The 13,330-nt window shown below is 37.6% G+C and overlaps 1 protein-coding gene across 1 annotated transcript in view; it reads left to right on the top strand.

The window, feature by feature from the left end:
• DMGDH (dimethylglycine dehydrogenase) overlaps positions 1-13,330 on the top strand; it is a 66,289-nt gene that overhangs the window by 37,581 nt on the left and 15,378 nt on the right. Inside the window, exons 11-14 of the mRNA XM_020290117.2 lie at positions 59-189; positions 1,777-1,994; positions 3,298-3,455; positions 5,576-5,635. Coding sequence (XP_020145706.1) covers positions 59-189; positions 1,777-1,994; positions 3,298-3,455; positions 5,576-5,635 — 567 coding nt within the window. The remainder of the gene's footprint in view (positions 1-58; positions 190-1,776; positions 1,995-3,297; positions 3,456-5,575; positions 5,636-13,330) is intronic.

The raw sequence follows: 13,330 nt of genomic DNA, 5'->3' as shown, positions 1-13,330 counted from the left end.
AAAAGGATGCATAAGATTTTTATTTCATGCTATGGTAAATTTAAATTTCTTTGTGTAGGTGGGTTTTACAAATATAAGTCACATGTTAACACCAAAAGGTCAAGTATATGCTGAGTTGACTGTTTCTCACCAGTTTCCTGGGGAGTTTCTATTAATAACTGGTTCTGGATCAGAACTTCATGATCTTAGGTAAGTGCACACCAAGTAAGAAAATTTTGTACATATTTTATATTGACTCAATCTTACACTGAGTTTTTCCTTTACAGTATTTGAAATTATAACTTTAATTATTCTTAAATATGATCATTTCAAATAAAGTTCATGTCTTTTGTAGAAAAATATTTGAAGTGAGGGTCACCACGCTCACCAAGATAATCTATCCATAGGAATCTAACAATATTAACTCCTATCTATTAGGCATAATCAATGTGCCAGAATCCATTATAGATATATTATAATACCTCAATTAATACTCTTAATATTTTGCAAGATATGTGTTATTTCCATTTTCAGATGAGGAAGGTGAGGTTTGGATTAAAGTAACTTGCTCAAGCTAGTCTTTTTGATTCTGTCTCCCACATTCAGTTCACTTCAGTAAGCTGCCTCCCTGAGTTGTCTTCTCCCTTTGTGAAGCTTTGTGCTTTCTGGCCCACAGCTGGATCTAAATTGTTGACCTGCCAAGTAGAGCCTTTGAATGAATCTGTAATCTACTATAAAGACATTAGTTTAATATTGCAAAAATGTTTGGAATATTATTATTTAATAAATGTCTTACTCTAATAGATTCTCACCTTAGTTGTAAAGTGATGCAAATTATATGTTCCAATCCAAGGTGTATTGGGGGCTATCTTCATAGCTTAGCCTTGTGTAAATCCAGGTGAATATTTTGTGATAGACTTATATAGCTCCAGGGACTGTTCAATAGATTATAAACCAGCCCTATAGCTGGGTTCCAATAACTCACCAAGACTTAGACATTGAAACTAGAGTTTTTATCTTTTCCTTTTTTTTTTGAGACAGAGTTTCACTTTGTTGCCCAGGCTACAGTGAGTGCCGTGGCATCAGCCTAGCTCACAGCAACCTCAATCTCCTGGGCTCAAGCAATCCTACTGCCTCAGCCTCCCAAGTAGCTGGGACTACAGGCATGCGCCACCATGCCCAGCTAATATTTTTCTATATATATTAGTTGACCAATTAATTTCTTTCTATTTATAGTAGAGACGGGGTCTTGCTCTTGCTCAGGCTGGTTTCGAACTCCTGACCTTGAGCAATCCGCCCGCCTCGGCCTCCCAGAGTGCTAGGATTACAGGAGTGAGGCACCGCGCCCGGCCTATCTTTTCCTTTTGATTGTCAGAGCAATTATGTGTCTGGTGGCAGGCACATTATTAACCTTTGGCAACACAAATGTGTCTCCTGTGTATAGGCATTGGAGAAAATTTGGATTTAAATTAATTTTTTGAAGATTGAATCATTAGTTTAAATGTAATAGGTCTGTCACTATTTAAAAGAACAGTGTGGCAAAGCTCATTTGAATGGAAGGATCCTTCTGTACTGTGGAAAATTACCCCCAAATTTATAAGTGGCCGATTTAAAGAGAATCACTTAACATCTCAGACAGTTGGGTTCCTCAGCTTTAAAAATCAGATGATTTTATGAAATAACTCCATGGGGACTTTCTGATAATTCTAGACACAAAGCATGTCTTCAGAGAAATAAAGTTACCAAAATGCATTTATTCAAGCAATATTTAACACAATGTTTTTGACTCAAATACAGATGGATCGAAGAAGAGGCGGTCAAAGGTGGATATGATGTTGAAATTAAAAACATAACTGATGAGCTTGGAGTCCTTGGAGTTGCAGGGCCACATGCAAGAAAGGTCCTTCAGAAACTGACCTCTGAAGATCTTAGTGATGTTGTTTTCAAGTTTCTTCAAACCAAGTCCTTAAAGATTTCCAACATTCCTGTCACTGCTATTAGGATATCTTACACTGGTAAGAATTGGAAAATAGCCTAGAGTAAATCTCTGAAATGTAAAAGATGCTACCAGAATTTTGTTTGTGTGTCTTTGAAGGAAGATTTCTTCTGCCCAACTCTTACAACAAGTCTGTCTATTCACTCCTAGTCTGGAGAGTGCTTCCACACATTCCCACTGTTGCTCCAGTCCCATAGCTGCCTACCAGCTATGGAGTCTGGAAGGGCAGATAAGAAAGTAGGAAGAGGATGGCTGTTGGAAGAGGTGGAATACTCAGGACAGCAACTCTACCTGGGAACATTCGAGCTGGTCTCCTGGAAATAGAATCTCCCATAGAGACCATCTTGCATGTATCAAGCACCTCTCCTAGAGCATTGCCAACCATCCATCTTTCCTTTCAGACTGGAAGTTCACTAGGAAGTCTTCACTAGCACCTGACCTTGCACGTAGTAGGTATTTGATACAGAACAGAATGAATGCTCTTCAGTTCCCCAGTGGTGCTGTAGGTTTACTTTCGGCTTCCTATAGACTTTCTCATCCCTTCACAGGGGGAGTACTTCCTGCCCAAGCATTTGCTCAATTACATGTTGCTCTTATTCTGATGTCGTCCCATAAAAACACATCACTATGAACCCTTGACCTCAGGGAACAAGAAGAACACATAATATTAAAGACCAAAGATCTTCCACTCTACCTGTCCCCTGCCCTTCTTCTACCCAACCTTGGCAAATTGGTGACCAGAATAAAAAATAAGCAGGACTGCTTGGGTTGGTTTCATTTCTTCTGATTTCTGCCCACAGCTCTAATGGCGAATGAAATGACCAAATAGGGAAGAAATGGGGAGTATGGGAGTCAGAGACTATGGCTGTCCCACAATGTAGGCAATTTGAATAATTCTCAGTTGACTATATTTTTAAGCTTTGTGATTCTTAGGCAAGGGCTTGGGATTGGGGTTATGTAAACTGTGTACACCTTATCTTGGTAAACTATGCCATGGTAATTATTCACCTAACATCATTGTCCCTGAAAAATAGTCAAGCCTCATTTATGAAGTGAGGGTCAAGGCTGGAGATTAACTCCTGCGTTCCAGTCTTTCTGTGTCATGAGAAGAGGTGTCCTACATACCGCTCTCTGTGTGGGAGTCAGGATTGGACAGAAATGCACCTGTGATTGCAACTTTTTATGAACCGGTCTTTTAAAGATGGACAATGTCTATGTTGCATAAGTAGAATTTCTCCTGCTTCCGTGTGTTTTAGCTAATACACATTAGACCTAGTGATCACTGTTCTCACTCTGGCATGGCACCTGTGGATTTATTTCAGGTGAGCTGGGTTGGGAGCTGTACCACAGACGAGAAGATTCTGCAGCACTTTATGACGTCATCATGAATGCAGGCCAAGAGGAGGGAATTGACAATTTTGGAACATATGCCATGAATGTCTTAAGACTGGAGAAAGCTTTCAGAGCCTGGGGGTCAGAGGTTTGACATGCTAGCATCTTCATTAAAATTTTATGTTTATTGTATCTGCTTTTTTGCATAAGAGATAGTTTTAACTGCATTAAATTGGCTCTGGCTATAAAAGAAATTACATATTATTAGATAACTTTATTTTATTTGGGGAAGAGGTATTTCTCCTCAATTTCCCAATCGAAAGTTCATTGAAATTCTGACATAATGTTTATTTCTGCCTTAATCCCTCCTGGTTGGCCGCAAGCCCTGGATGTCTCTGCCTGTGCAGAGCCCGCCTACCCCACAGAATTTGAGTAGCACTTCTTACATTCTCTCCTCCTCCTCTGTCAGTGGTCCATCCTCATTTTCTTCTTACCTTGCACCTTTTGGTGAATTAACATTTCTTTCTGAGGGGCAGGAACCATGGTCTAGGCTTCCTCCACCATTAATAATGGCAACTAATAAAATCAACTACAGAATCAAATAAAAAGAAATAAATATTGGCAACTAAGAGTTAGTTTCTATTTGTATAGTGCCTTACCCATTTACACATTTTCATATGCATGATTTCATTTACCTTCTTGACTACCCCTATTCTATACATGATCACACGAAGGCCAGAGAACAACTTGGTCTAGATTACATATAACAGTAAGTGGCCCGACTGTGGTTTTCAAACTCTGTTCTCCTATTTTATCTCCAATGTGGCAGGCAATCTCTGGACCCGTTAACTTTTTAAGATTCAGTAGTTGTTTCCTTGGGAGACATTGAGGCCTGAGAGGTGAGAAAACGGATAGAGGTTAAGATGGACTCAGAGTGGGGACTCTGGTTTGAATTTATCCTCCACCGCTTGTACCAGCTTTCTGGCCTAGCCCTCCAGAACCTGTTTGCTTTTCTATAAAATGGAATATTTATCCTACAGAATTATCATAGATATTAGAGATAGCTTATAGAGTGCCAAGTACATAATAAAATGAATTTAACTGGAGGGCACAGCATATTTGAAAGGCCAGGCAGGGACCCTTGGGCATTTAGAACATGGGCAGAAGCAAACAGGCTTTGCAGGGGAGAGGCAGCCTACTGCAGCCCTCGGTCAAGGTCTAAGTGAGAGGTGCTCTGGGAGGGGCTTCTGACCTACAGCTGGGGCCTGGGCTCAGGCTAGCTGCAGGGAGAGAAACAGAGGACAGCTCTGTTCCCACACTCTCCAAGGAATGAAGCAGCAGATTTCTCAGCCTTCCTCTCCCTGCTTCTTCCTCTGGATAGCTTTTCTCCTTCTCTGTCCCCTCTGATTTCCCGGCAGTGCCATGGCGCCCTCTAGTGTTGTTACAGAAATCAATCTTCTGTGCTTTTTATTAACATATATTTTTTTTTCCTTGAAGAAATTCCAAAACTTTGAGCAGATAGAAAATAATTTTAGGGTAGCTCAAATTGATTAGGAAACATGAGACCAAGTCTTATATCATGTAAAACAAGCTTATATTCATTTGATTTATGTGGTGCTGTGTTGTCTTTAAAAGTTTGACTACTTTTTAGAGGTTTTAGACTAGTTCTCTTACAGCAAAGAGAACTACAAAACAAACAGAAACTATTAACTCCGGATCTGTTACCCAATACTGGCTTTAGCCCCTAATTTGAAGTATATTGTAATGACTCAACCATATTTGAAAAGATTGAGATTCAATCTCTATTTTTTCCTTTTTTTCTTTCCTGAACTCTAGAAGTCATGTTCCTACCATCTGCTTTTCTCTGACCTTACTCTGATTCTTGGCTAACTGTAAGATAAGTAAATTACTTAATAACTTTTCAAAAATGAGTTACGTAAAATTGTTATATAAAAACATGTGAGAGCCTTGTTTCTGGAAAGGAATATCATGTGCTATCCTCAGATGTTTATTAAAATGAAAAAGCTATGGGAACAAACTGAATTTTAGTTTCTATATTTGTTATATTCAAATGGCAGCATTTGCTGAAAGGCTACATTTGAATTTTGGATAAAAAATTGCTTTAGAGATAGTCCCTAACTTGCCTTTTTCAGAATTTGTGTTCAAAAATCAAAAAGTGTTCTTTCTCCTAAAAAAAATATATGAAAGTGATGTTACTGAAATGATTCGCACTCATCTAAGATTTAAAAATGTGTGTTTCCTCTTTAGATGAACTGTGATACAAATCCCTTAGAAGCTGGACTGGAATATTTTGTAAAGTTAAATAAGGTATGTTTACATTTTAAAGTATGCTTGAAGTCAATTTTAAAATTTCGATGCTATTTCCTGAGAGAGCCATGCTTTAAAATTTACCCAAGTGTGATTGTAGGGGAAATGAGTTGAACAGAAATAGTAAGCATTGCTTAATTGCTTCATATTAACCTTTTGTCAAAATTTAATCAGTTCAAACTATTGGAGTGTGCTTGTAGATTTAAAGTAGCAGAATCTAGTATCTTTAAGGGGTAAGTCTAAATTCTAAAATGAAAATTAGTGAGAATAAGATGATTATCTGTCAGATTTTAGCAGACATTTTTGTTGGAATTGTACCATGTGTGTATGTTACAATAGCTCCTGGTGACTTGGGAAGCTAGTTGCACATTAACTGATCAAACACACTACCGATGCCCTTGGCACAAAGTGGCCTTGCCTCAATAGATCTATCCATCTGCTTGTGAAGCATCTTTGTATGTAGTAATTGCAACATCTGACTGTAATAAATGACACGTTTCAGATGTGTACAGCATAAGATGGATATCAACTGAGAAGCCAGTACAGGCCAGAGAATCATAACTGAGGTGAACACTCCAAGGGGAATCTATATATCAGTGGTTTTCAAAGTGTGGCCTCAAACTAATAACATCAGCCTCACCTGGGAGCTTGTTAGAAATGCAAATTCTCAGGGCCCAGAATGTCTACGAGTCAGGCCAACAAATCTGTGTTTTAACAAGCCCTGCAGGGGATTCTGATGCATTTAAGGTTTGGGAAGCTCTACCCTAAATAATTATTGTGAAAAAGCATATCATGAGGCCAATTTATTATGGAGTAGCTCGTCTCTGAGAGTCTTACAAATATATATGAGGTTATCCCATTGAGCATGACCTGAGTTCTTATAACAAAAATAGACTTGCAGTTAGTGGTACTATGAAGGACAGGAACAGCAGCTGCTGCTGTTTAAGGTACCTGTTAGAATTACAAAAATAAACCATCCTGCCCTGGGTGCTTATAAGCTAAAGGCTGTTTTCCCATCCTGTGCAAATATGTGAACACATGTATATGAATCAGGCTAAAGAGAACTTTTTCATGTCCCTGCATCAGTCTCCAAATTCTAAGCTAAAATGTTAACATAAAATATGTGTATTTATAGTATTAGATTTAAGGAAAAAGAACCCCCTAAAAGGTTTTAAAGGGAATATCTTTCTGTACAATTTTCCCATGGCTTTTATTTTTATGATGTACCATCTGCCTCCAGACCAGAGAAAGCAGGTGCTTGGAATCAGGCAGACCCTAGCAGCAGATTGCTCCTTCTGATAACAGAAGTTTTAGTTTAGCTGTTTAAAATAAGGATAAAAATGGCCTGACTCTTGAAAGCACTAAAGTTATGTTGTTGAGAGCCAATAGGTAGATTGATGACTGATTCTTTTGTTTCAGTGTTTGGATATTATCGTTTGGGGATAAGGCATAGATAAATGATCTCTTCATACTAAAATCAGATTTTTAAAACTCTCTTTATGATCATTAGCAGGTGTGGATTTGGTATTTACTAGTTCTTTGAAATTATATAACCAAATAACCAAAATTTGGCTCAGAGCAAAGTTGTTTAATAGATACTTATTTTGATTTACGGTATGTTTTTACAACTTCTGAATTTTTGGTTCCCATTTAGGCATCACAAAGTTAACTCTTAACAATTTTATTGGGTAAAAGTTCAGGTAGCCCAAGGACCTGGCCCTAACTGAGCCAGTCTTTTTCTATGATGTTGATTCAGGTGGTTAGTTGGTATCAACCTAATCATAGTGATGCTTGTTAATCTCTGGCGAGATTAGATTGACTGGCGAATAGATTGACTCAATTTTGTTTAGACCCTATTTGGTGGTTTCACAATAACTTTATCATAGTTTTGTAGCAGTCTATAATGTGAAACAGGTTCCTGAAAAACTTAGCAAACCAAGCTTTGTAACTTGGTAATTCAAGTCCTATGCCTAAAAACCAAAATGTTACCCAAACTGGCTTCATACAACATTTTAAAACATAATGCATTATAAATCTATATTGCTCAGAAAATTGATGCTATATGAAAACAGAAGCAGTGGCTAATACAGAGGGATATCTATATTTGATGCCAAAACAAACAAAACAAAAACCCTGGCATTTTACAATTGTTTGAAAACAATTCTTTCCTTTCAAAGCAAACATATAGAATTCTCTGCTTGACCCTTATGTGTTTACACTGTGGTTGTATAGGCCATAATGTTAGGAAACGAGATAGAGAGGCAGACTGTGTAAGAGTTAGAAGGGTCCCCTAGAAACCCCTCCCCAGCACCCCTTCTTTACTGAGGGTGAGGAAACTGAAGCAGAGAGGTAAAGTGACCTGGGGGAGGTCATTGCTTTACCTCAGGTTGAACTCGGATCTCTGACCTCATTATGGAACTTTGTATGGAACTTTCTCACCTGCTGCTTTTCCCAACGAGGTCCTTTTCCATAATGTGCTTATCAGACTTGAAAGATTGCCCAGGAATTTTTCTGGTAACATGTATTATTTGCATGGACTATCTTTTATTAATTGATACCTCTTCCGGTCATGTTTTTGTTATAAGTAATTTTGTGTTTTATGGTAGGATCAGAATAGCTGCTTTGCCCATTTTAAGGAGGAAAATGTCTGGATGAGGAGATGGTTGATAAGGCGTCCTTAGGTTGAATTGTGTTCTTGTTAAAATCTGTAAGAAAGTAGGAAAAAGAAAAATGGAGTATTGAAGAAATCTTCGACCACAAAGGAAGATGTTATGATGGCTCTTGCTTCCTTCCTTCTCAGAGTTGTAAGAGCCTTAGTCACCACTGGCATTTGGTTTATGTGAAGCTGATAGACATGTACACACATTCATTCATCTAGTAGACATTTATCAAGTACCATTTATTAAACACCTTGCTAAGCCACAGATCTAAAAAGTAAAGATACATTCCTGATGGCTCTCAGATCTCATGAAGCTTGAAACAAATGGTATTTCAGGAACTAAAGTCGTAGGGGTATGTTCTTAGCCTTGAGAATACCATTCCTCACGAGCAGGGCTGTCTAACAGTAAACAACAGTGCCATCTCGTGGAAAGTGAGCCACAGGGCCCTGAAAGGAAGCATTTACCAAAACTGCGATACAAGTAAAAATAATTGAATATATACTTTTAAATCTCCTTAACTAAAAGCCCTTTACCTGAAACAACTCATATCATTGTGATTAATGCTATTTTCATATGTTCCAAGTAACTTGGGGTGGGGGTAAATCAGTGACTTTTTTTTAAAGTTGGAAATGGAAGAAATACATTAATCAAGAGCAAAAGAAAAATCAGCTGCCTTAGGATGGAGTCATAGTTTTCTTTGGAATTTTCCTCTTGGAAACACTGAATCTTTGTCCATTTCTGGAGAACACCCACCAAGATTCACAGAGACTCAAGTACTAAGTGTAATGTCTTTCAGATCAGAAGAATAGTTTTATTTTTTCCCATAATGTATGTTTTTCCCTCTTTTCCCTCTCCCTTTCCCTCCCCACTCTGTGTCTTGAGCTTCTAACCAGTAGAAACAGAATAAAATGTGGTATATATTAACCACAAGTTAGAAGACAACATTGATTCTAGAAGATGCAGGGTCTCTTTTTGAGGAAAGATTATTTAAAGCATTAACTATTCAATAAGCAGAAACAAAACAACCAAAAAAAAAAAAAAAAAACTGGAAAAGAGGTAAATCACACCACTAGGTCTACTACATCCTAAGTATTTAATGAATAGTAGCTAGTATTAAAACATCAAAGTCGAAAAAAATCATTGTCCACAGGCAGTAAGTTAGAAAGGAATTTCTAATATGTTATAGTGATAAAAAGTATCCAACTCTTTTGGGGAAATTTGAGGTAAATGTTTATAGGAATTGAGAAGGCAGAACATTTTCAGTGATTCAGTCTTGATTGGACATTAGAATCACCTGGGGTATGATTCATTTAAATAATACGTTGCTTTAAAAAAATCCCAGGGCCCAGATTGCACACAAGAGCAATTAAAAAGAATCACTGGAGTGGGGACTCAAGCATCAGTTTTTGCTTTCTTATTTTTATTTTTTTCATTTCCCCAAGTGATTCTAGAAAAGGCTGAGAATGACTGTTTCAGACCAATGATTTTCAACTGGCTGAAGATTACTATCCTGAAGAACTTTTTAAAATTACCTGATGCTCTACCCCAGTGGTTCTCAAAGTGTGGGCCACAGACCAGTAGTACCAATGTAACCTATGGTTTTGTTAGAACATCCAAATTGTTAGGTCCCATCCCAGACCTAAAAAAAATCAGAAACGGCCAAGGCAGGGCCGTTTTAATAAGCCCTCCAGGTAGTTCTGATGCAGTTTGTTTAAGAACACTGATCTACCCCAAACCAATTAGATCTACTCCGGGTTATAGGATCCAGGTTTCTTTTTAAAGATCCACAGATGTTTTTTATGCAATGAAGATTGAGAACCACTGTCTTAGTTCTCTTAACCTCATACCACCTGCAATCCTGAGAATAAACAGGAAAGAAGAAAAACAGGTGGACCTGCCAGAGAACGGTGCTGTGGAATCTGTAGTGGATTGGAATTAAGTTAGCAGATCTGTAACCTCCTCTGGCTAGGCCACCAGTTAATGATATTCTGCCCCACATCTTTGTTTTTTCTTTTAGAACTGGGAAGTAAGTGAATATTTTTATATCCAGCCACCAAATTCTAGTTGGGTGGCCTGGGAAAGCCATTTAGTTTCATTTTGTGCCAGAAATATTTAATCTATAAAATCTCCCTTTGCAAGTCTGAAATTCTATGAAGCACAGTGGTTGAAGACATTGGTGCTATGTTATCTTTATGAGCCACATAATTGTGTCATTTTAATTAAGCCATCCTTATTCTCTCACCTACTTTAGTTACTGAGTGATAAGGGGAAGGAGAGGAGTGGAGAGGGGAGGGGAAGAAAGGGATAGGGAAGAGGAAGGAAGTAAAACTTAGGCTGAAGTATAGTTTATCATTCCTGAAACATCTGTCAGAATGTATTAAAATAACAGCTATTGAATCATTATTCTCATATATATCCAATTTCTGTTATGAAACAATACTTTATTTCTACCCTAAAAGCTTAAATATGCTGTTTAGCTGACTGCTTTAAAATTTGGATATCCATGGAAACCCAGATCTAGGAATGACTGAAGTAATTTTTTAGATTGCTTTTATTTTATTTTTATTATTTTCATTTTAAAAGTGTAATTGAACATGTAATACATTGACATATTTAAAGCAAACAATTTCATGAGTTTTAGTACATGCATACACCAGTGAAACCCAAACCACAATGAAGATAGTGAACATATCCCTCATCCCCAGAAGGTTGTTCTTGCCCCTTGGTAATCCCTATATCCCAAACCTGCCCACAGCCTCCCATACCCCCAGGCACCCATTTATCTGCTTTTTGAAACTATACATTATTTTGCAATTTTTAGAATAAATGAAAATCTATATAAATGGAATCACACAATATATACTCTTGTTTGTGGATTCTTTGACTTCACATAATTTGAGAGTCATCCATGTTGTTATTTTTATCAATAGTTCATTCCTTTCTATAGTAAATACTATTCGTTTGTATGGCTATACCACAATTTATTTATATACTTACTTGTTGATAAAAACTGAGTTGTTTCCAGTTTAGGGCTATTACAAATAAAACTACAGTTGTGTCTCTATAGATCCAAGAGATTGGTTCCAGGACCGTGCAAGGATCTGAATCTGCCTCAAGTCCTGAGGTCAGCCCTATAAAACCCATAGATAGGAAAAGTCGGCTCTCTGTTTACATAGATTGTGCATCCTTCAAATACTTTAATCCTCTTGGTTGAAAAAAATTCACGTATAAGTGGACCCATGCATTTCAACCCCATGTTGTTCAAGGGTCAACTGATACTATGAACATTTGTGTACAAGTATTTATATGAACATATGCTTTCTTTTCTCTTGGGTAAATACCTAGGATTGGAATGGCTGGATAAAATGGCAAGTGTATGTTAACTTTTTAAGAAACTGTCTTGCAAAACAGTGTACCATTTTATATTTTACCTTTCTACCAGCAGTATATGAACATTCCAGTTCCTCTACATCCTTGCCATACTTGTCATGGTCAGTTTTTATTTAACTTTAGCTATTCTAAGACATATGTATGGTGTTTCATTATGGTTTTAATGACTTAATGACTAATGATGTCAGACATTTTTTATGTGCCTGCCTATTTACCATTCCTAGCTCTTCTTTTGTGAATTTTCTGGTCAAATCTCTTACTCATTTTTACTTGGGTTTGTTTTCTTATTATTGAGGTGTTAAAGTTCTTTATGGACTCTAGATATGAGTCCTTTATCGGACATGCTTTGCAAATTATTTTTCCAGGCTGTCTTGACTTTTCTTTTGTCTGATGGTGTCTTTTGAAGAGCAGTTTTTGATTTTTGAATTTTTAAAATTCTTATCAATTTGTTCTATTATGGATCATGCTTTGGGCTTATATCTGAAAAATCTTTGACTAACTCAAAGTCACAAAGATTTTCTCCTTTGTTTTCTTCTAGAAGTTTTATTATCTTACCTTTTATATTTAGGTCTATGATCCATTTTTAGTTCATTTTTGTATCCAGTGTGAGGTGTAGATTGAAGTTTAATTTTTTTGTGTATGGATGACCAATTGTTTGCCAGCACCACTTGTTTAAAAGATGTCATGTTCCGTACTTCATTGTCTTTACCTCCTAGTCAAAAATCAGTTGTCCATCTATTTGTAGGTCTATTTCCAGACTCAGTTGTGTTCCATTGATCCATTTGTCCTTCTTGATGCTGATGCTACACTGTCTTGATTTCTGTAGTTTAAATAAGGTTCGGATAGTCCTGCAACTTTGTTCTTTTTTAAAGTTGTTTTGGCTATTCTAGGTCCTTTGAGTTTCCATGAATTTTAGAATTAGTTTGTCAATTTATACCGGAAAAAAAACAACCTGCTGGGATTTTGAATGGGATTGAATTGTGTCTTATAGGTCCATTCAAGTCTTCCAACTCATGAACAAGGTGAAGGGATGGAGAGGAGGTTGTAGGACATTGTCGAGGAACTAGGAAACACAGGACAAGGGGTGTGGTTTGGTGATGGGAGGATTTGGAGGATGGGAGGGCTGTGAAATAGCCAAGTGGAGAATCCTGGAAGGCAGCTGAGCACACTGGTTTGGAGAGCTCTGTTCTGGAAGTATGGCTTTGGAGCCTCATATATAGTTGGTAACTGAAGTAGAGGAGAGTTGGGAATCCCTCTTCTTAGCACTCTGTACTTACCACTGACATTGTGCCTATCTCACCCTCATTCATGGCCACCTCCTCAGCTAGACAATGAACACCCTGGGGACAGAGGCCGAGAATCCTTAGTACCCATTACTGTGTCTGATCATTAGTAGAGACTTACCAATTTTTTTTTTGCATTTATTTGTATTTACTTATTTATTTGTTTATTTTTTTGAGACAGTGTCTTACTTTGTTTCCCAGGCTAGAGTGAGTGCCATGGCGTCAGCCTCACTCACAGCAACCTCAATCTCCTGGGCTCAAGCAATCCTACTGCCTCAGCCTCCCAAGTAGCTGGGACTATAGGCATGCGCCACCATGCCCGGCTAATTTTTTCTATATATATTAGTTGGCCAATTAATTTC

The sequence above is a fragment of the Microcebus murinus genome, chromosome 11 (assembly GCF_040939455.1).
Source record: "Microcebus murinus isolate Inina chromosome 11, M.murinus_Inina_mat1.0, whole genome shotgun sequence".
NCBI classification, from domain to species: domain Eukaryota; kingdom Metazoa; phylum Chordata; class Mammalia; order Primates; family Cheirogaleidae; genus Microcebus; species Microcebus murinus.
This window is presented reverse-complemented; position numbering and strand designations above follow the sequence as displayed.